Raw genomic sequence first — 22,439 nt, 5'->3', positions numbered from 1 at the left:
AATGTCTGTGAAGCTTGTCAAGTCTGATTTCACATTTATTTTAGTGTGACATGAAAGAGTTTTATAGAATCGCCGTTTATGAATTGATATTAAAAATGACACCACCATCATTTATTTCTTTTTATAGTCCTCTATTAAACAGTTGACATCGAAATTGTTATAGAAGTACCAAAGATAAATCAAAATCAAACTACATCACGCTGAAAGTTTGCAGTCTGTCTGTGCCCTTTGTCAGGTTTGGCCATCTGGCTGCTGCATTGGAGGGACATTGTCTTCAGTCCTTCCTGCAGGTGTTTTTTTTATTTCTCTGATCAGCCAACCTTCAATCCAGTCATGTGAATAGGCAAAAACACTGCGCTCTATCATCTTCTTCCATTGTTTATCACATCTGTGGGGAGTGTTCTCCTCTAAGGATCTGGTCATGTCAAACAGTGGAGGGCTAACATGACCGGGGTAAAGCAAGATTTTCTTGAGGCATTCAATAGTCCACTAGCTACACAGCCTATAGAAATGTGCAAGGTGTAATGAGTCTTAAACACAAAGCCAAATATAACATCCTTATGTACACACACCGCTCTTTTGAAGCACTGAGCACTCTCACCTCTGGCTGTCTACACCTGAGGCTACTGCGGCAGAATCATTACTTTTGCTCTGTCTCACTGGAATCGCCAACCACTACAAACATAATGCAAACTCTCCTCTAAATCTGCACTCCTGCAAATGGTCGATGTGCTCTAGTCCATCTCTTCGTTGTAATTGATTTATCCTCCAGTTAATTGTAATCACAGTAAAGCTTGGGTAGGATAGTAGCTCACTGTGTGTGTGTGTGTGTGTGTGTGTGTGTGGCATGTGACGGGGTGTTAATGTCTGTCCGTGATTACTGTGCGAGCAGCAGGGTTGTTTTTTTTCTCATTCTCAGTCCACGCACAGGTGAGTAAAACACCAGAGACTGCTGCTTGAGCGGATGTCTATTTGACAGCCTGTAATGCTCCTTGGTCAGAATACCAACAAGCTGGATGTGTCGTGTTTGTGCGTACTGAAATAAGCACACCGGCTCAGGGGGAGACCAGCCTGCACTCTGCAGGATCAGAAATGCCAGGGTAAATCCATCTTATGATGGTTTTAAGGAACACACAAGACCATTTGTGTATTGGGGCTTTAGCTGGGAGCCTTGGTCAGGTGCTGCTCCTAAACTGGTTGTTTGGGATTACCTGAACACTGGTCCCACACATAAAAATGAAACACATACGCACATACCGTATCCCTAGATTCCCTCACGCACAGCTCGGGCAGGTAAGGTGAGTCCAACAAAGCTTTGTGTTGGCCTTCTTTCATGCCTTGGCAGAGACACAGAAGAGTTGGCATGCCTGCAGATTAAGCACTCTGCTCCTGGCCTACTTGATTAAAAGTTCTGTGGTCCAGAACCTCCATCGCTCCCTTCCAAAATGTAAATGTCTCCCCTGTGTTTCACACTGATGAACAAATTTGAGGAACAGTAGAATCGCCTCACAGAAACAGACTACACCCTGCATTTAGAGGGCTTGCCCCATCTTCTATATCATTACCACACACTCCTCCCTCTGTAACCACAAACACATGTTCTGCAGTGAGGCTTTGTAGTATAGTATTGATTGAGTATTTCAGTTTGAAGGGCACATGTTTACTGTTGAGTATTAACGTCACATTTTTCTGAAGTGGAATTGTTTTTCCCCCAATAGGTGATAGTGGACACCCCCACCAGCCCAGTCACCAGTGGCCTACCCTTATTTTTTGTGATTACAGTAACCGCTATCAAGCAGGTAAGACACTGTCTAATGAGGCTTATGAGTGTTGATAATAGACATGTTGTGATTTCTGTTGACATGTCCTTATTTCCTCATATTGGACCTCATTGTATTATACCCTTTTTCCCTCTCCATATATAATAAGTCCCCTTGCCTTCATAACTCCCTTGCTGTGATTTTTGTATAAAGTACGTGACTAATGCTCTCTTGGGTTTTGTATTGTGTTCCGCTGGTGAATACTGATGTGAGAGAGAGAGAGAGAATCAAGGGGAGGGTCTATTTCGTTAACTCTGTTGCTTCCATGTCCCAGCTTTAGATGTATTGTTCTAGGATTGGCTTTTTAAGTTAGTGTACTGCTGGGGCTTTGAAATGCACAATAGTGGGTGGGCTTCCTTCCGAATATATATGGGACACACTGATAGCGCTGGGCCCCCTTCAGCCAGGCTTTGAAGTGGGACACCAAGACGGTCTGCCCGACTCTATTAGTCAGGCTTAGGTGAACTGTATAGTTCAACTGACCATCCGTGGAATGCCTCCCCTCCCTCTCTCCCCTTTTCGTCCACCTGGCATCATTTCTCTGCATCACTCAACCAGACACACTCTCCTCCTGTCACCTTTCCCGATAAGCCCGCTTTTTGGCTCGAGCTCTGCCTTGGCACACACTTTGGTTTCCCTCTCTACCCTCTGCATCTCTGCACCATCTCCTCTATCTCCATCACTATCTTAAAGTACTTATGAAGTCTACACTTCGCTTTATGCCTTATGCTGCTGCAGCCCCAGGAATGATTTTGTTTTTACTCGACTCAGTATTATTTCATTGCATACTGTTCCAATGCACTGCTGGACAATTACTATCCCATTCTGCTGCCGCAGGCACTCTTTTTCACATAATGATGAAATACTAAATGTAAAGATTATATTGTATGCACAGACATTCCTTTGTGTCTTACACTCTTCCATTTTGATTAGTGAAAGGGCCTGTCAAACCTTAACTGTGTGTCAGTATGTACTGATGTCAATGCCCTGTCCATCAGAGACAGCATGTTGTACTTTTTGTTGTTGTTGTTGTTGTTGTTGTACTGTTGTAAGCAAATAACCCAATTCTGATTTGATATGTTGCCGTAGGGCTATGAGGACTGGCTACGGCACAAGGCTGACAATGAGGTGAATAAGTACCCAGTGACCGTGCTAGAGCAAGGCCGGAAGATACGGAAGGAGAGTGAGAAGATCAAGGTACCTTTCAGCAGCCACATCCACTGGATAAATATTTCCTTAGAGACATGGCCAGGAAGAAGCTGCTGGCAGCTTGGAATGACTGTGTTTTGTATATATGCACAGGGGAGAACATGCTTTGTATGCTGAACTGATTAGATGTTCAAACATAGGTGTGATTGTAATTCATGTTGCCAGGGTGTTCTTCACAGGTTATTTCTACAAATGCATCTGTTTGCTCACACAGTATTTCTAAACATCTATGAGTGTTCAAACGGTTAAACATGCGTTAAACAGTATTTTCCAATATGGAAGGTGAACCAGAGGACTGCTGGTTATGTTAAAGGGCCACTAGTACTGCTGACACCACTGAGAATTAACATCCAGCTGTCAAAACCAAAACATTGTTGCTTTGTATAAAACTTTGGACAGCTGCTTCCTGCACAGGAGCTCACACACGTTCACTGTAGGTAGGCTACCTCCTAGTGCTATATGGACTACAGCTAAAATAAACATTTAGCAAGCCAAAGAGCCAGATTTGTTTAGTAGTTGGCAGACCATACCAAAACTAAAAGGAGAGTGAGTATTGACCAATGGTCAGAATCTGCAGAAATACACATGTTGCTCAATCATGCTATACAGCATCTTTAAGTAGGCATTAGCTTGCTACCAAATTAGCCACAACAACTTAAAAGAAAATTGGCAGCCATGTAAGTTTATTTTGGAGTCCTTCTGCTCCCTAGTGATAAAACTGCTTCAAGCTGTGATTGTTTAAACTTCTGTCACTCAACCTGTGGGAAATCCTACTGATCTGGTACAGAAAAGGAAAGAGAAAGCAAACTGTGGTGTTTGGTTGTGTTTCTGTGATCAGGTTGGAGATGTTGTTGAGGTGGAGGAAGATGAGACCTTTCCCTGTGATTTAATACTGCTGCAGTCTAGCCGAGATGACGACACCTGTTTCGTTACCACAGCAAGTCTGGATGGAGAGTCCAACCATAAGGTAAGATGAGCTGCTCTGCTTTCCCCTTTTTTCATAACAGAATGGTTAGGTTGTAATTTTTGTAAGTACAAATTCTTTCATCAAAATGTTAGCTTTGAAGAATAAACTCAAAACTTGTTGTTTTTAATAAATGTGATGCTTATTTGTTATAATGAATAGGAATTTGACACTCTATCAGTTCTTCTCAAAGATATTGAAGTTGTATTTATGACCCTTGCTTTGAAGAAGTTTCTCTCATGTGTAGTTCCTCCAAAAATGTGTTTTATGCCTCTTTTTTTGCTGTGTGAGTCACAATATCTGGGTAACCTTTGTCTTCCTATTTTCCTGTGTATGAGGGGTAGGGGAAAGCAAAAAGAATAACTTGACCTGAGACAGTCAAGGCTCACACTCTTGTCTCCCTCTTGCCTCTTCCACTTGTCCAGACACACTACACAGTGCCAGACACGGAGAAGGATCTGGAATCTCTCAACGCCACCATCGAGTGTGAACAGCCACAGCCTGACCTTTACAAGTAGGCACTCATCATGTGTCCCCAACAGATTTACACCACATGTTGCCTGTGGTTTGTTGGGAAATGGATTAACTCGATGCCACTTGAAAATGTCCTGAATGACTCTAATAATAACATACAGATTGTTAAGTGGATAGGTTTTGGCAAGCTATAGTTGTACTTTTGTTTGTTTCATATCAGGATTGGTGATCGTGGGTCTGGTATCTCCAGTAGTCTTTGCTCTGCCCAGCACGGAGTTTATTCCTATTCACTTGTAGGAATATCAGCTCATTCAGTATACGGCCTTTGGCTCCCCCTTGGGCTAAGGAGTAGGACTATTGTTATTTAGTGTTTATTGGTGTTTTAAGCCCCCAACGTCGCACTAGGATTAGGCACTGGTTATGGTTAGGATTAAGGTTAGGGTTAGGTGCCTTGAAGTCAATGGTTGCAGCGCTGCCTGGAAGGAGACGTTGGGGGCTTAAAACACCATTGAACTCATTTAGCCAGACATCAGCATGGTGTTTGAGAAGTGCTAGTGCTAAGTACGCCATGGTGCCAAATGCTTGCTATCAGAGGTGTGAATCTTCACTGATCTCCTGTTTCGATACGATTATCATGTCTTCGATTCCTCAATGCATCACGATGCGTCAAATACATTTTTCTATTAAAGCTATATAGGATATTTAATTCATAGCTTTTCAAGCTTCAAAAACAAAACATTCTGCAGTGCTCTAACACTAAATAAATTAGATACATAAAACTACAGCACTGAGCACATGGCACTTCCTGAATGTGCAAAACACAACAGAATATGTGCAGAACAGAAATGTTGTTAGGGCTACATTAAATTGTAAACGGAAATAATCGATTATGGCCCGGTCGATTATCGATGCAGCATTGTCCATGTCCACGATTCGATGCATTGATTATTTGATTAATTTCAACACCTCTACTTGCTATTCAGAGTCAATAAAACTGAAAGCATGCTGCTGGCTAACCACCATTAATTTGCCATGGTCAACTGAGTACTTCCAGTTTTGTAAAGTAAATGAACTGAGCATGGATTTGGATTCTTCAAGATTGAATAATACATGCAAAACAAATATCATGTACTTTTTTACGAACAACTTCAGCTTCTGAGTGAGTTTGTCATTTTGTTTCAGGTTTGTCGGCCGTATGCACATCTACACAAATGAACAGGAGCCTGCAGTGAGGTGAGAGCACTCATGCACAACCATCTCAGCCCACCTTAAGTGAGAGCTAAATCAAAACACAGTTTCTTAAGCACTCATTTGTTTTCCCTTGCATCACCGACAACTCATTATTCCATTGATCCTTTATTGCAGACAAACATTAAAATTAAAGCACTCCCACAGGCATTTATCATTGACTGCTTTGTAATGGCCATATAAACAAATGCCAATGTCCTTCTCAAGAACACTGGAACCGGTGTAAGCCCAGACTGCAGTCATACTGTGTATTGTCACTGCGCATTTTAGAGTGGATGCTAGCTTGCCTGCCAGGTTGCCATTTAGCGAATAGTGTGTGTGGATTGCACAGCTTCTGTATGACTCAACTGTTTGATCTACTGATGTGATTGTGTAGGTCTTTGGGCCCAGAAAACCTCCTGCTGAAAGGGGCAACTTTAAAGAACACTCAGAAAATCTGTGGTGAGTCAAATGATATTGATTTTATTACAATAACTTACATAAGTGCAGATAGCTCACTATCTAAAATAAACAAATTCTTCTTCTTATTCTTCTCCTTCTCCTCCTCCTCCTCCTCCTCCCTCCTCAAGGTGTTGCAGTTTATACTGGCATGGAGACAAAGATGGCTCTCAACTACCAGGGCAAGTCTCAGAAACGCTCTGCTGTGGAGAAGTAAGTTTAGAGGAAATGAGGTCCACAAGTTAAAAACATGTGACATACCTTTGGGACTGATTCATTTGATTTCTTATATTTTTCAGGTCTATCAATGCCTTCCTTCTGGTTTACCTTTGCATATTGGTGAGCAAGGCCCTAGTGTGCACTACTCTTAAGTATGTGTGGCAAAGCAAGCCCGGGCAGGATGAGCCCTGGTACAACGAGAAAACCCAGAGAGAGAAGGACACCAATCTGGTGAGTGCATATTTTAGCAACCCGCCTATCTTTGTTGTCAAAGCAATGAACTGTGAGTTAAGTGTCTGATAGGCACCACAAACCAAGCCATACAGGAATTACCAATGCTGGGAGAAGAACAGCTATTAGGTCTTGATAGCATTGTATTAGTACACTGTATTATGTGTATTGCAAACGTTACTGCACCTAGACCTAACCTGTGTTCATGCGGTAAATACTTACCCTGTGGAGGCTTGTAGTTGTAACTTGTGACATCACAGTTCAATTGTATTGAAGTGTTTTACAAGCCCTAGCCTCTTCTGATCCACACTAATAAAACTCCTCTTAGCAAAATGGCCACTGCAGACCTTATTGTGACATGGTCCATTTAATTGGCTGATTACCTTCTGCCCTAGCCCTCAATGAACTGTGAACATTGTGATACATCCTGGGTTTAAGCACAGGTAGTCAAGATAAGATAAATAAAAAATAAAAAAAAACCTCCAACCTGAGTTTGAGTTGCTCCTCTCAGGGCGACGCTATAGAATACCCCTGGCAAAGAAAAAGATTTTTAAGTGTTCTTTATCCTAAATGCAATTGAAATTGCAAATGAGAGTGGCTGTACACCATGGGTATGGATGCAATCACTGTTGTACAATTGAGAGATATTTGTTCTATTAAATATGATGTTTTTGTCTTGGTGGCATGTTTTGTGATTGTGTGGCATGTTGTTTTGATATATTCCTGGGAGAGAGACAAGACAATTTTCCTGCGTAGCCTACGCAGGAAAATTGTCTTGTCTAGTCAATACATTTTATTCTATTCTTCTCTACTAAATATCTGCCTGTGTTCTCATTTTTTCCCAACAGTACCTAAAGATGTTCACTGACTTCCTGTCCTTCATGGTGCTCTTCAACTTCATCATTCCGGTGTCCATGTATGTGACGGTTGAGATGCAGAAGTTTTTGGGATCCTTTTTCATCACATGGGACAAGGACTTCTTTGACCCTGAAATCAAGGAGGGGGCACTGGTCAACACTTCAGACCTCAATGAGGAGCTGGGACAGGTGAGGCCGATGGTCAAAATCAAATGAAACAACAGTAAAGGTCCCATGGCATGAACATTTCACTTTATGAGGTTTATAACATTAATATGAGTACCCCCAGCCTGCCTATAGTCCCCCAGTGGCTAGAAATGGCGATAAACCGAGCTCTGGGTATCCTGCTCTGCCTTTGAGAAAATGAAAGCTCAGATGGGCCGATCTGGAATCTCCTCCTTATGACGTCATAAGGAGAAAGGTTACCTCCCCTTTCTCTGCTTTGCCCGCCCAGAGAATTTGGCCCACCCATGAGAAAGAGAGAGACATCATGGCTTTCAAACGAGCAAAGTGGCGGTTGTCAAGGCCACACCCCCACCCTCCACCTTGCCCCCCCCTCTCTCTTCCTCAATAGCTACAGACACAGAAATGGCACATACTAAATAATGCTCATTGTGGGACTGGCTCTAGTGGCTGTAATTCTGCACCAAGGCTGAATTTCGGGAAAGAGACTTCAGATACAGTATTAGGGGACCACTAAGGCCTATATAAAAGCATCCAAAAAGCAGCATGTCATAGGACCTTTAAATTGCAGAAATGTCATTGGGGAATTGCTTTCTGTAAAGTCAGCAATCTCGTGTGTCATTGAAAACCTGTAGTTCTTTAATTAATCCTTCCAGTCATTGAAAAGTCTTTCAAAATGACAGAATAGAACAAAATGTCCTGGAACATTGATTGAACCTGTAAAAGTTGTTAAAGGGCTACTCCACCGATTATTCAAGTTTCAAGGTCTTTATCGTCATGTGCACAACAGTTACAAAGAAGCAGTCGTTTGCAATGGACATCTTAGAGCCCAGGCTCCCTCCAACAAAGAAAGTCATAAATGTAAAAATACTGCTAAAAGTTAAAATATAGGGATAAAATATAACTTTTATGAAATATAAAATATTCGTGGTAGACTGAAGAATGAAAAAACTAATGTAAACAGGGATGTAATATATGTATATGCATACTAAGAAGTAATACACAGATGTAAACGGGTGTAAAACAGTAAGTAAAGTATATAAAAGTAAAGTGAAAATAAATGATTAGCTCAATAGTCTGTGGAAACTGCTGTATAATGTCTTCTGCGGCTCTAGAAAGCTGAGTGTATAACCTTTAACGATATCATTTTCTTTAGTAGTAAGTAAATCTTTTTCTGAACAGTAAATATGCAGTGGCCATGAATAATGTGTATGTATAGAACAACAACTAGCACTATACAATTCAGTGCTTTGGAAAAGCTCAAAAGAGATTGTGATACACAAGAGTGGCAAACACCTACTAAGTGTGTAGATAGAACACATCCACTGCCACACTTTATGCCAATATTTAAAATGTAAAGGAAATATTTTTACACATACAGTAAATCACTCAAATCTAATACATTAAAAGTCAGCATTTAGTGCTACAAAATAATGAATGAATCCCTGATTCAGGAAAAATGTTTATTGTTATACTGCTTGTACTGTAGCTCTCAATCACCCTCACAATTTAAATACTTGAAATTCGAAAAAAGAAAAGAAAAAAAGAGCAAGATAACAGATGAGACCAAGGTAAGATTGAGTCCCTTAAAATGTGGTCTCCAGACTGATCTGTACATTGCTTCTGTAAAATATGAGCTGCTTATAATAACACCAGATTGGCCGTGCTGTCCCAACTTCTGTTTTTTTATGGCACTTCTAACTGAAACAGTACTGCCATAGATCAGTCACACTTGGTTTGCCAGATGATTACTTCAATTAAAGGTGATGCTTCGTTAAACTGATTAATGCAGTGCAATTCTTTCTGGGAGTAATTGCTTAATCTTATTGTTGGAATCTGTTAAATGGGAAACTGCATCTTAATGGGTTTGGAGGAGTCAGTCATGTATTTTTTTTTATCACATTGACTGCAGGTGGAGTATGTCTTTACAGACAAGACGGGCACGCTCACTCAGAACAACATGGAGTTCATAGAGTGCTGCATTGACGGCTTTCAGTACAAGTACCGGGACGCAAGCTCAGAGTTGGACGGATTCTGTGTCACAGATGGACCTGTGAACAAAGTGCAGGAGAAAGCTGGCAGGGTAGGTGTTGTGGTGTCCCACCATCTGTTGTAAAAGTCACACATTTTGCAACATATGGCCAGTACATAGCTTGCTGCTCAGAAAGACCCTTCATAGGTCACCCACGTATCGCTCCTTCACATGTCAACATAAGCCTCAACATGGAGGAGGAGCAAAGTGCGCCTGATAACACTTTACAGATGGTTGCACTTCACAAGCATGTTGATAAGAAGTCAGTTTAGACAAATGGATGTAAATTCAGGGCTTTATCTGAACTCCAGCTACTGTATATGGCTCCATGTGTGGCTGTAAATTAATATATTTTTAGTTTATAGTTCATTGAAAATTGTTTCACTGCTCATGTTCGTGTTGTGTTATTAGGAGAGGGAAGAGCTGTTTCTGCGTGCCCTGTGTCTGTGCCACACAGTCCAGGTGAAGGAGTCTACTGAGCAGAGCCAAGGAGACGGACTGATAGACCAGGTGGATGGCTTTGGGGTGGATGGAGAGGTGCCTCATCCACCGCAGGCGCAGAGAGGCTTTATCGCCTCCTCCCCTGATGAGGTTGCTCTGGTCAAGGGTGCCATGAGGTAAGAGATGGGCTGTTATGATATATGTGAGCTGAGCTGACGTAGCAAAGAGCAAGCACGTTGTTTGAATATTAATATTACAGGATCTATTTTGAAAATCCTACATGGTATACATCTCATTACAACATTAATTCATATAGCACACAAGTACATGAGTGGCTCATTTGTGGTGTTTTGTCTCTATCTGCAGGTATGGCTTCACATTTCTGGGTCTCGAAAGTAAAACCATGAAAATTCTCACCAGGAACAATGATGTTGAAATGTAAGTCAGTAATTTTACAGACAGAGATTTTTAGTTTTCATTCATATATTTTTCTATTTGCATTCACACTACAGCTTTTTATTTTATTTCCATTTTGTACTTTCCAAAGGTATGAACTGCTTCACGTGTTGAACTTTGACCCAGTGAGAAGGCGAATGAGTGTAATAGTCAGATCCAAATCAGGTGACCTTGAGCTACTGTCAGGTTTATTGCATTGACCGTGATTTACAGTAGTGTTGGCCCTCAGCCCTCACCATACTGTGTGTTTGTTTGTGTCCAGGTGATACCTTGCTCTTCTGTAAGGGAGCGGACTCTTCAATCTTTCCTCGAGTCAGACAGGAGGAGGTTGAACGGATACGCATGAATGTGGAGCGAAATGCAACAGTGGGTGACATAAACAAATTGCCTCTCGAAATCCAGTAGTTTCTGTTATGTTTGAAAATGTTTGTGTGATTTGTGTGTTTTAATATGATATTACAATGACGTCAAGACAGATTATTTTGTGACTTCTTACATTGGGTGCTGTGTGTTTTCACTGTTTAGGAGGGCTACCGGACGCTATGTGTGGCCTACAAATATCTCAGTGCAGAAGAGTACGCCCAGGCAGATGCAGGATTGAGGGAAGCTAGACTGGCTCTGCAGGACAGAGAGGAGAAGCTCATTACTGTTTACAACCAAGTGGAGACTGACATGAGTCTAATAGGAGCTACTGCTGTAGAAGATCGGTGGGTGCTGATCAACCTGCTGACGTTTAAAGTTAACAAATTTCTTGCATTTTGTTATCTTGCGTGCTGGTGTTGTCCTCCCTCTCCCCCCCTCTCATTAAAGATCAGTACCAAGAATTTTAAGGGGCCCTTAATCTCATAATACACCTACAATTTATAGGAGAGGCCAAAAGTTAGCAGATGCCACCAATAAACATGTCATAAACATCCTGTTCTTTTTATGCAACCTCAATACTTCCTTTACAGTAGCATTCTTTCAGCACACTTTTTCTGCCTCATGCTCTTTGCCATAGGTCACCAGATTCCTGGTAGTGTTTTGTCCGATTTGAAGTGGCTTGTCTTATCTAATTTTACAGCCAAAAGCCTTACTTTTTTTTCCCGTAGATCTTTCAAATGTAAGCTCTCACTGCCATCTTGTGGTTGACATTGGGTAATGTTCCACAATTCACAATTATTGTTTTATAATTGCTTTTGAATTTAGAACTAAAACAAAAAGGGATGGAACACTTTATTGCATTAGCATGCATCCATGCATTTGATCTGAAATACGTTTATAATACATAGATTTTCTGTCAGAGTGTAATTATTGTGTTCTCAAATTACTGGAGTAAAATGCTCTGGATATCAAAAGATACTTCCTTTATTAGACAAGTGCTCTTTGAGAACTACTGTTGATGTCAGAATAGTGGTATTGTTGGTACTATGTGTATGTCACACTTTTCACACACATTTCCCACAGTCCCTTCTGGATCTGTATGAGCAAAGAGTCTTATCCTCATTTAAGTTCATTTGCAGGAGAAAAACGGCAGCTTTGTTCCGTTTTTTGTTTTACAAAGCGGTCTCCCTTTGCTTTAATACACTAGATCTCCTGTGAAATTTAAACCTGGTGTGGTTTTGTTTAACTGGTGACATTTTTTTATTTTTTTATTTCTAGTGATAGTATTACCATCTTAGAGTTAGTGTGATAATCTTTCACTTGTGTCATAACTTAATTTGTTGTTCTTCTCCCCCAGGCTTCAAGAGGAGGCAGCAGAGACCATGGAGGCTCTGCAGGGTGCAGGCATTAAAGTTTGGGTCCTAACGGGGGACAAGATGGAGACGGCAAAGTCCACCTGTTATGCTTGTAGGTTGTTCCAGAGAAATACTGAGCTGTTGGAGCTGACAGTGCGTACTTTGGAGGATGGAGGCAGGAGGCGGGAGGAACGACTGCATGAGCTCTTGCTTGAATACCACAAGAAAGCTGTACAGGATGCACCACCGGTTAAGGCCGGCGTCACCAGGTTGGTACCTTCATGATCTGTATAGAGGTTATGTGATACTTTGCTCTTGTACTAGGGTGATCATTTAACCAAACTGAATCATATTAATGATTAAACTTTTTACCCATTTCCCTGTTCTATTTTGTAGGACCTGGTCTTCAGCAACCCAGGACTATGGTTTCATCATAGATGGAGCTACTCTATCGATGGTGCTCAACTCCTCCTCTGAATCTAACTCAAGTCGCTACAAGAACCTGTTGCTGCAGATATGTCAAAACTGCGCATCTGTGCTCTGCTGCCGCATGGCTCCTCTACAAAAGGCACAGGTCAGAACAATCAGTTAAAATGTTGGGAAATATTTTTTCATTAAAGAATTAATATAATGATTTTCACAACACTTCGTTGGTTTACTCTCTGTCTTGCTCCATCTTTAGATAGTTAAAATGGTGAAGAATTCTAAAGGCAGCCCAATCACCCTTTCCATTGGAGATGGTGCCAATGATGTCAGCATGATTTTAGAAGCTCACGTTGGCATTGGTAAGAAATTGTTATGCTGAAGCTGACTAACAGATCTCTAACTACCGTTCCAACTGGAGGAAAGGGTAACCTGTTGATGATGGTAGTGTGTGATATTCGTTCTTGTTGTTCCAGGTATTAAGGGTAAAGAGGGTCGGCAGGCAGTGAGGAACAGTGATTATGCCATCCCCAAACTCAAGCACCTCAAGAAACTTTTGTTGGCTCATGGGCATCTCTACTATGTTCGCATTGCACACCTGGTGCAATATTTCTTTTACAAGGTAGGAGGAACAGACACCACATTGACTTCATGTCATTTTTTAGGCTAACAACTTGTTTTGGGTTTAGGAAAGCCTGTATTTCCCAAACAAACCCACACGCTAACTTGATTTGACGACTATGGGTTGGGACTGATTTAACAATCTTCAATCCTCTTAACAAATTAAACAGTTTTTTTTTATTTTTATTCAACTCTGGTTAATTTATTGAGTTTTAGTACCTACATTACAAGCACATGGAAACATGAATACATTTGATGTTCTTTGTTGTTTTTGTCTATTAGAGTGAGCATTTTCTTTTTCTCTCTTTGCCTGCAGAACCTTTGCTTCATCTTACCTCAATTTTTGTACCAGTTCTTCTGTGGCTATTCCCAGCAAGTGAGTATGTATTGAGGCCCTTTGAGGTTCAAAGATGGTCTGAACATGAAAGGAGGCAGTATCCCTTGAATCCACACCTCCTTGTCCTCCTGAATGCCGGACTCTTTCCCTCCGATTGCCCCTCCCTCACTGCACCCTGGGATGTTTGGGCTTTGATTGATATGTTAGGTTACATACTGTAGCACTGTTAAAATAGTAAAGACATGTGTCATGTTCTGCCACCATGGTTCATTGTATGTGGATATTATGTAATCATGGTGGCGTGCATGTGTGTGTGACACTGCTAAAACACACTGGCTAAATAATACATTATAGAAATTCAGGTTTGGATTAGATGACCTGATTACAGTTTGGAGCACATTGATGAATTCACCTTTCTTATTAATGAGACCTAAGTGTATTTTATCAATGTTTTATGGTACTGTGTTCATTTAAAAGCAGCTCCTGACATATACATATTAGTGCTAGTGTTAGATTAGTGCAGTAATTAATACAGATATTGTCCTTTTTAAGATTATTGATTATGTTTTGGTATTTTTATGTGTGAGAGGTGAGGGTGAATATTTAATTCGCCATCATGCCACATGGCCCCTGACATGGATCTTCCATAAGTACATGAAAGATGTATACGAGCTTGCTTATATGACACACTGTATGTGTAAGTATGGTGGTGTGTATGAGTTTTTCCTTCCATGATATTAACCCCTGGTACCACCCCTCCCCAATCCTCCCCAATCCTCCCCAGCCCCTGTATGATGCGGCCTATCTGACGATGTACAACATCTGCTTCACCTCTATGCCCATCCTGGCTTACAGTCTCTTGGAGCAGCACATCTGCATGGAGGTTCTGCTGGACAATTCTACCCTCTACAGGTAAACCTGGGAACCTTCACTTATCTGCAGTTCAATTGCTAATTGCTAAATCTAAGGTCACTTTTTTGAATGGCCAGTTATTATTTTGGTCTTTAAGTTAAAAGAAATAATAAAAGATAAAATGTAAAAAAAGTATGTCACAGAATAAAGACAAAAAGCAATTATAGCAATGACTAAAAAGGTGAAGGCTGAGCCATATGTAATTACATTTTAGCTGTATATTATTACTCACAATGCAAGATTTTAAATTTAATGAACAAGTCACAAAGGCCCTCTGCCAAAGCCACATTTTAGTTAGCTATTTCTGCTTCCTTAACACATAAAAAAATAGGCAGCCCTGTCCCACATTAGCTATTTGATGTAAATACTAATTGGGCATTTGCCCTTTAAATGTTCAATTGTATTGTTGGCACTTTTGACCAGATGTATGCCCTTGTATGCAGAAATGTAATTTTCCAAGTCACTGTAATAAATGTGATGAAGCAGTATAAGACTTTCTCTTTCATGATTTTCTTTAGAGAGATTGCTAAGAACGCCATGTTACGGTGGGGACCATTCCTCTACTGGACTCTACTTGGAGTCTTTCATGGCTTGCTCTTCTTCTTTGGTGTTCGATATTTGTTCAGTAACCCAGCACTGCAGGATAATGGCCAGGTTTGATTTCATTCACCCTCTAAATACGTGTGATAGTTAAATTACTTGATTAAGTATTGTCTCCTAAGTACATTTGCTAATTTATCTTATTTAAATCCAGGTTTTTGGCAACTGGTCATATGGAACAATTGTCTTCACCGTCCTCGTCTTCACTGTCACTCTAAAGGTAAACCACTCCCCTGTTGTTTTTATCTTCTGTTATGAAAGGGTGTATCATTACAGCAGCTGTTTCACAGGAGAGTTGGAAGCAGATATATTGTCTTGCAGAACACTGACTTTGGCAAAGTTTGTTGAATATTTAACATGCCCATTTATTGACTCTTCTCTGCCATTCTAGCTCGCTCTGGACACGCGGCACTGGACATGGATCAACCACTTTGTAATCTGGGGCTCCCTGGCTTTCTACATGTTTTTCAGCTTCTTCTGGGGAGGAATAATATGGTTAGAAAACAACCCAGGATAAGACAATCATTACATACATAGTCATTGTAGCCGACCTGTACATTTTCATTTCTATTCAACCCCTGTAGCTCTTTTAGTCAGTGTAAACCACAGTGTTCCCTCTCCTGCAGGCCTTTCCTGAAGCAGCAACGTTTGTACTTTGTGTTTGCCAACATGCTGAGCTCAGTGTCAGCCTGGCTGGTCATCATCTTGCTCATCCTGCTCAGCCTACTGCCAGAGATCCTGCTTGTGGTGTTCCGCAAGCCCCGTGGGCCCCACGCTCGACAGGTAGAGCTGAAACACACACTTGGCCTGACACACATTATTTGCTCTCTACTTATCTCTCTCTCTCTCTCTCTCTCTCTCTCTCTCTCTCTCTCTCTCTCTCTCTTCTCTATCTCTGTCCCAGATTTACGATGCTTAAACTTTACATGTATCAATTTAACCATTTATTTTCTCAATGGTTTGTCATTGTTAATGGAGCCCATGCTTGATGTATGTCTAAAGTGGGCGTGTTTTTGTATATGCAGAGCAATTGTTTACTGCAGAGGACTGCTGGCCTCCACCAACAACTCCTTTGTCTGTGTTGTAATATCAGGAGGTGGAGGATGAGGGAGACATGAATAAATTAGACCTTAACCACATTTTTTGGAAATGTAAAAAAGCTGACATCCAAACACACACACCTGATCCATTAAAGCCCTCTGCTAGCAACGGTATGGTACAGCAATGGTATAGTGCTGTTATATATGATAGTTGGGGTTAGCTAGTCGCTAAATCACGTTTAATTCAAGAGATTTACGATACACCCCGAGTTCAAGATGAGTCATCAAATATTATATACAGTATATTATATTTTTACTTTTTTAAAGGAAGACAAAAGAGATTTTTTTAATAATACATATACTGTATTTGGCATAAACCAAGTGCTAATGGGACTATTACTATTATTTTTACTGCATCTTTAAAATCAGGCTTTAATATCCTTAGCAGTTAGTGCATTACATTTCCTCCTGAAGACGACTTTCCCAGACAAATATTTTGTCGTTTCAATTGGCTTCCCATGAGGCTAATGTGTTTTCCAAGCAGCTGGAAATGTTTGGTATGCACGGTGCTTTTGGGTGCGTTCCACACTTTTTTTTTTTTTTATTATTGTGTCTAGACTTGTTTTATTTAAGAAAAGTAGTAAACCAAACCAAATGTTTTGCACATATTTGAGGGGAGTCTTACAGCAGTTGTGTGCAGTATGTACTTGATACAGTTTTTTTTTTAAATTTCTGTTTGAGTGTGTATCTGTCAGTTGTTAAAGTTACAGAATCAATCAAATGGCATACTGAGGAGTATTCCAGTGCAGTCTACATATGTAAATGGCATGACAGTTGCAAATATAAGTGGTACAGTGTTACTATCTAGTACTTTCTATCTAGCATTTTATTTTAGAAAACCCTCTTTGACCTTTTTTTTTACTTGTTTTCCAACTTTTCAACTTTGTTTTCCTAACAAGTACTCTCGCTTTTGCACTTAAAGGCATTCTTCTTACCCTGTCTCACCCTCTTATTTCTTCTCTCTTCCTCTCTGGACCTGCCTCCCTAAAGATGAAACATCGCCTTCCTTCCTCTGGGACATCTACTATCTTCATGTTGTCGCAGACTGCTAGCTCTCACAGCTTCTCGTGGAGTGACTGAGGTCTCTTTTTCTTTCTGTCAGCTCTGCCTGCAGAGTTTCTGTGTTCTGTGTACCAGTCCGCTTGTTTCCTACCTGTTGTGTCCTTCCTCTCCCACTGTTAGACTCCTTTATTACCCTCTAAAGTAACTTGTGGTGGCATTCTGTGGCTTTTTACAGTCCCCACTCGGTTGGACAGATTAGGTCAGACAATTCAGATTTCAGATGAATTATTACATAAGGAATGCTATCCTTAGACGTCCTCATCTTTAAGCCTTAATTTGAGTGCTTATCTTTAGATATATGTCTATTAAATTAGAAGGAATGCTGGTCAGTGGGCTGGTGTGTGTGCCCAAGCAGTGTGGAGTAGGACCAGGTGTCCAAATGTGCAGTCAGTTTTTCATTCTTGTCTGTCCAGTTGTATCAGTCAGTGCTCCCTCCCAGCTGCCTGTGCTGCTCCAATGCCTGCTGCTGCCGCCGCATGTCAAGTCAGGTGAATGCAGCACGTAAAAGCACCCAAACTTACCTGCATGATGCTCAAGTCAACAACCTCATCCTGGATCCTCACCACAAACCCTGCGAGCCACTGCATTTTGTCTGTGCGTGTGTGTTATATTGTACATGCTTGTGAAAAATGTGCAGGGGTCGTAGCCTTGTATTAATAGGGAGCAATTAGTATAGAGATATAAGGTTTCTGCAAAATTATTCTTTCAAGGAAAAGGTGTATAAAAAGGCACCAGGATGGACTTTCATTGTCCACCTGTCCAGTGTTAGTCTTTTTGTATGTTATATGTTTGTTCGTTTATGAATATATGTTTGTCTGTGTGCAAGAGAGAGGCAAAGTGTGTGTTTGTCAGAGTAGTGATGTCATTGGTGTCTCTTGCCTCACCCTTCTAGAAGAAGCCGGTTCAGTCGAGCATGGGGGGCAACCAGTCTCCCCGGTCTTCAGCCAGGCCCCTGCTTATGAGAACCTTTTCAGATGAGTCCAATACTGTCATTTAAACAGGTACCAGCCCACTTTCAGGTCATTTAAGCCAATCAAAGACCCGCTCCCCCAGCCAACCTCTCCAGAAGTTTTAACAAGGGAATCAAAGGCATAATGGCATAGAGGTCACAGTCAACAAGACCCAGTGTGTTCTTCTGTGTTGTGTGAGCTGATATTGGCTGGCTGAAAAGATGCACTTTTTCCATGTCAAACTCAAGTCCTGTGTGACTTTTTTTAGTTAAAATGGTACACAACATGTGAATGCATCTCTAGATACTAGGCCTAATGTTGCAAAACCTAAAAACAACATGCTCCTTTCAGCCTCCCTTTGGAAGCCCTGCTTATATTACCTTCCGCATGTGCTTTTAAAACCCCAATTTTCAATGTTTTGAATTTTAGTCCATCTCATTTTTGTATCAGGAATGTGTGAGGGTTGGTGTCGGTTTGATTGGATTTTCTTATCTGGCAGTGTGAAACAACAGAGCTGGTCTGTGATTATAACTTTCCCCAGTCTGACATTCATGTACGTTGTTTGTACCGTTGTGGTTTGGTCATGGCCGTTTCGTCCTGTGTGCACGTACAATCCTGTGTTGGTGGTCGTCGTCTGCTTACTTTGCTGGCAAGAAATGTATGCATTTGTGATTGCTGAGCCTTACTCACTGCATGATGAGACATTGCCTTAACCTCAGACCATGGTGCTGCATTACATAAAGGGGATGGCAACAAAATAAATGGAAATCAAAATGAATGGAAATTATCAATGGAAAGCATCATTTTTAAAAAATGTGTAGAAGATAAACATGGAAAACCAAGATTAAATAAATAAATAAGACACTATGGAATAAAGAAAATATGGACATAATATTTTATATATATATATATATATATATATATATGAAATTGCAAAATTAGCATATTATTTATTTCAGCAGTTTTTATGTTCAAATGAAAACATTTTCAAATTTTTTTTGGGGCCTTTTTGTTGTTGTTGCCTTTATTCAATATCTGACAGAGATACAGTATGTCAGGTGGGGAGGGGAATATGCCTGTTACTTGATTGGCTGTTGCTTTGATATCACATAACTGTCTCTGCCCTGTTAGACTTTGCAATGAACAATGTGGCATTATGAAATAAAACCGTCACTGAGAAGAACAATTAGGGGGACAAAAACATTATAAAATAAAAACTGCTGAAATTGAATAATAAATAATTGAAAAACTGTTATTGTAAAGAAGCAGGATGAAATAACATTTTTATAAGGAGCAATATATTTTGTCTGTATTTATAAGATTGTGTTTTTAAATTTATAATGTCTTGTTTATTACTTTAATATTAAACACTTTTAGTCCATTAGATGTCCTTAAAGTCCTAATGTATGGCTGCAATATCAAGAGCACTGGAGGTGTTCTGAGGTGAAAGGGCATCTTACATCTTTTTGGGCACTTGATATTGTGTTAAATGTCCTATCACTGTTGACCAGGGTCACCGATATCTGTTGCTTAACAAAAGCACCAGGCCTTTTGCAACAGCTTTCACCATTTAACGTGCATTTCTGTTCTCCCAATAGCTGTCAGAGGGTGGCCTCCTACAAACATCCAGGTAAACTACAGCGAGACAAACCTAATTTAATTTTCGGTGTCTGTCCCTGCTGAGCTTCAACAGATCAGTAGACTTGGATGAAATTGGGAGCATTGCCTTTACTAATTTCTGCTTGTCTCTGGTGGCGGGGAGAATGACATTTTAGTGTTTTTCAATCGTGCTACGTGGCCAATCACCGCTTATTCCCTTAATTGATGGAAATTGCAAGGTGTTTTGTCCCCTTCCTTTTGTTTGCACAAGCTCGTAATGAAAACATTGAAGTAAAATCCATCTGCTTGTGCTTTTTCAGATTGCAGCGGTCACACCACTATCCTACAAGCACCTGAAGGAGCATGAATAAAAGGTGGCAAGGACTCCCAACAATGGTGGCATCAGCCACTTTCAGGGTCCTGTACCAGTCAGGTCCGAGCCGTCTGCCATCATGCCTGATCTGAGAAGTGGAGGAGGAGGAACAAAATGAGAAGAAAAAGAGAGATGTGCTAACTGAGGGGGAAGGGATAAAAAGGGGTTTATCAGTCTTTTGACTAGCGTCTCTGCTCCGTCCTTTTTTTTTTTTGCCCAATCCCAACAGCTCCCAACCCCCCAACGCATGCCTGCAGAGCAGCACCCTGCATTATTATTTTTTAAATATCTACTCAGATGACTGGCATGAGTTTTCTTTCTTTTACTTTTAAAAAAAATACTAGCTTCAAATGAATGCATACATGGCTGCCTTGTCAGTAGCTCTATCGAACTGCTGTGTTTTAACAAGCAGTTGTAATAGTATCCAGTCCAAGAATGGTTCACCTGCATGAAAGAAGGCTCAAAAGAACGCTTCACTCCACTGATGTTCAGTCACTGTATTCTGCAAAGTTTTGGATTAAGAAATGACGATCTCAAACTCTCCAACGGTTACTCTTTGAACGGTTATTCTACTTTACAGTTATTGTGCTTTTCAACGGCGTATTCTTTAAATGGTTCTATCAGGAAATGCACTCATCCACGGGTCCAAGTTATTCTAGATGAAAAGTTACTGAATGTGATTTCAGGCTGTTGAAATCTCCAAAACTGAATGCTTTTCTGGTTTATAGATGATTTTATGATTATATGTTTCCAAAATGATGAATCTGCATTCTCTATTGCAGTGTTTCTCAAATGGGGGTTTACATACTTTTAGGAGTACAGCAGGGGGTACTTGAGTTTTGTGTTACAATATTGTTGTTTGGTAAATTAGACACTAATATGGCACATTGCTGTATTGTGCCTCTTAATATAGCTAGGCATTTTTTTTCTACCAAAAATTTTTATGCTGGTCAGGGGGTACTTACATTTCAAAGGGGGTACATTGTTGAAAGAAATTTGAGAACCACTGCTCTATTGAATGAAGATGTATGTAGGCCATATTAACACTCAATCCAAAAAGTGTGTGTGTGTATGCAAGATTGAGAGATAGATTAGAGATGTTAAGCAATGAAACATTGCTCGGAGCATGACCTAAATCTTCCAACCTCAGAGATAATTTAAGATGAGTAAATTAATATATGTGTATATATAGCTTAGAGACGTACGATAGCATCTGCTCAAAGCCAAAAAAGATGAACGTAATGCGATCTGATTCTGTCCACACTAGTGTGACCTTAAAGTGACAAGTCTGTGTGTGTGCGTCTCTGTGTGTTATATAAATGCGTGCTGGATGAGAAAAGCCAGAATTGCCTGTGTCAAGAAAACCAGGATTACTTAAACCTTGTGATGTAGTTGGCTTATACATTTCCTGCACTATTAAGGTAGCTGGTTTCTTCATTGCGTAGAAGGTCATTAACGCACATGAATATATGCCTAAGCACACACACACACACCAGATAGAAGAGAACAACACACACAAGAAACACACCTTGTACACATAAATGCGCACATGCACTAAAGCCTAAATTAGGTATTTATGTTCGTTACCCATTATCTGCAGTAGTTTTGCATTTGTTTCAGGCAGGCTGAAGTTGACGTGTAAAGAAAATTAACTCCAGACCTGCAGAGTTAACATAGTTAATGCCACTGTAAGGCTCCCTGCTCCATCTCCTTCCTTCTGTTTTTGGTCAAATTTTCTGACCGACAGGACGACAGAGTGGACTGGTTTGGCCTTTTGTTCCTTCCTTTAACTTCTTCTTGTGTGCTTCACACATTCCATTTAAACATGCCATGGTTTCAAACACTTTCCAAATACTGTTTTTGTTTTCAGTTTTTATTTTTCCAGAAACATGTATTGTCTATTTGGCATATTTATTGTTAAGTGTACTTTTACTCACAAATGCTACTTTTATGACATCAATCTTTTTTTTTTATTTTTTTTTATTGTGGAGTGGTCAGCTTTGTGCCAGTTGAGTTAGTCTGTGTTAATCCAGCCCTGATGTGAGCCTGTGCCAATCCTGTTTAATAGTCTTTGTCATACATGCAAAGACAGGCAGCCCCCCCCCCCCCAACACACTCCCAATTTCACAGTCAACCTCTGAACCAATACCACTCCTTTTACCAGGTTATCGT

The 22,439-nt window shown here is 40.5% G+C and overlaps 1 protein-coding gene across 6 annotated transcripts in view; it reads left to right on the top strand.

Annotated features, from left to right (window-relative positions):
- atp11c (ATPase phospholipid transporting 11C (ATP11C blood group)) overlaps positions 1–20,475 on the top strand; it is a 46,348-nt gene extending 25,873 nt beyond the window's left edge. The window contains exons 4-31 of one of the 6 annotated variants that reach the window (XM_078260380.1): positions 1,719–1,799; positions 2,910–3,017; positions 3,868–3,996; positions 4,419–4,507; positions 5,650–5,700; positions 6,092–6,156; positions 6,285–6,366; positions 6,453–6,603; positions 7,452–7,649; positions 9,556–9,726; positions 10,087–10,292; positions 10,483–10,554; positions 10,664–10,737; positions 10,835–10,938; positions 11,098–11,279; positions 12,293–12,559; positions 12,687–12,864; positions 12,973–13,075; positions 13,190–13,335; positions 13,651–13,710; positions 14,456–14,583; positions 15,102–15,237; positions 15,338–15,403; positions 15,575–15,678; positions 15,810–15,966; positions 18,241–18,346; positions 19,894–19,925; positions 20,215–20,271. In XM_078260380.1, the coding sequence (XP_078116506.1) occupies positions 1,719–1,799; positions 2,910–3,017; positions 3,868–3,996; positions 4,419–4,507; positions 5,650–5,700; positions 6,092–6,156; positions 6,285–6,366; positions 6,453–6,603; positions 7,452–7,649; positions 9,556–9,726; positions 10,087–10,292; positions 10,483–10,554; positions 10,664–10,737; positions 10,835–10,938; positions 11,098–11,279; positions 12,293–12,559; positions 12,687–12,864; positions 12,973–13,075; positions 13,190–13,335; positions 13,651–13,710; positions 14,456–14,583; positions 15,102–15,237; positions 15,338–15,403; positions 15,575–15,678; positions 15,810–15,966; positions 18,241–18,342 (3,210 nt within the window). In that variant the 3' untranslated portion in view covers positions 18,343–18,346; positions 19,894–19,925; positions 20,215–20,271. The other 5 variants (XM_078260377.1, XM_078260381.1, XM_078260379.1 and 2 more) reach the window with 5 other exon arrangements.
- The last annotated feature ends 1,964 nt before the right edge of the window (positions 20,476–22,439 follow it).

This window comes from Sander vitreus, chromosome 10, assembly GCF_031162955.1.
Source record: "Sander vitreus isolate 19-12246 chromosome 10, sanVit1, whole genome shotgun sequence".
NCBI classification, from domain to species: Eukaryota; Metazoa; Chordata; class Actinopteri; order Perciformes; family Percidae; genus Sander; species Sander vitreus.
This window is presented reverse-complemented; position numbering and strand designations above follow the sequence as displayed.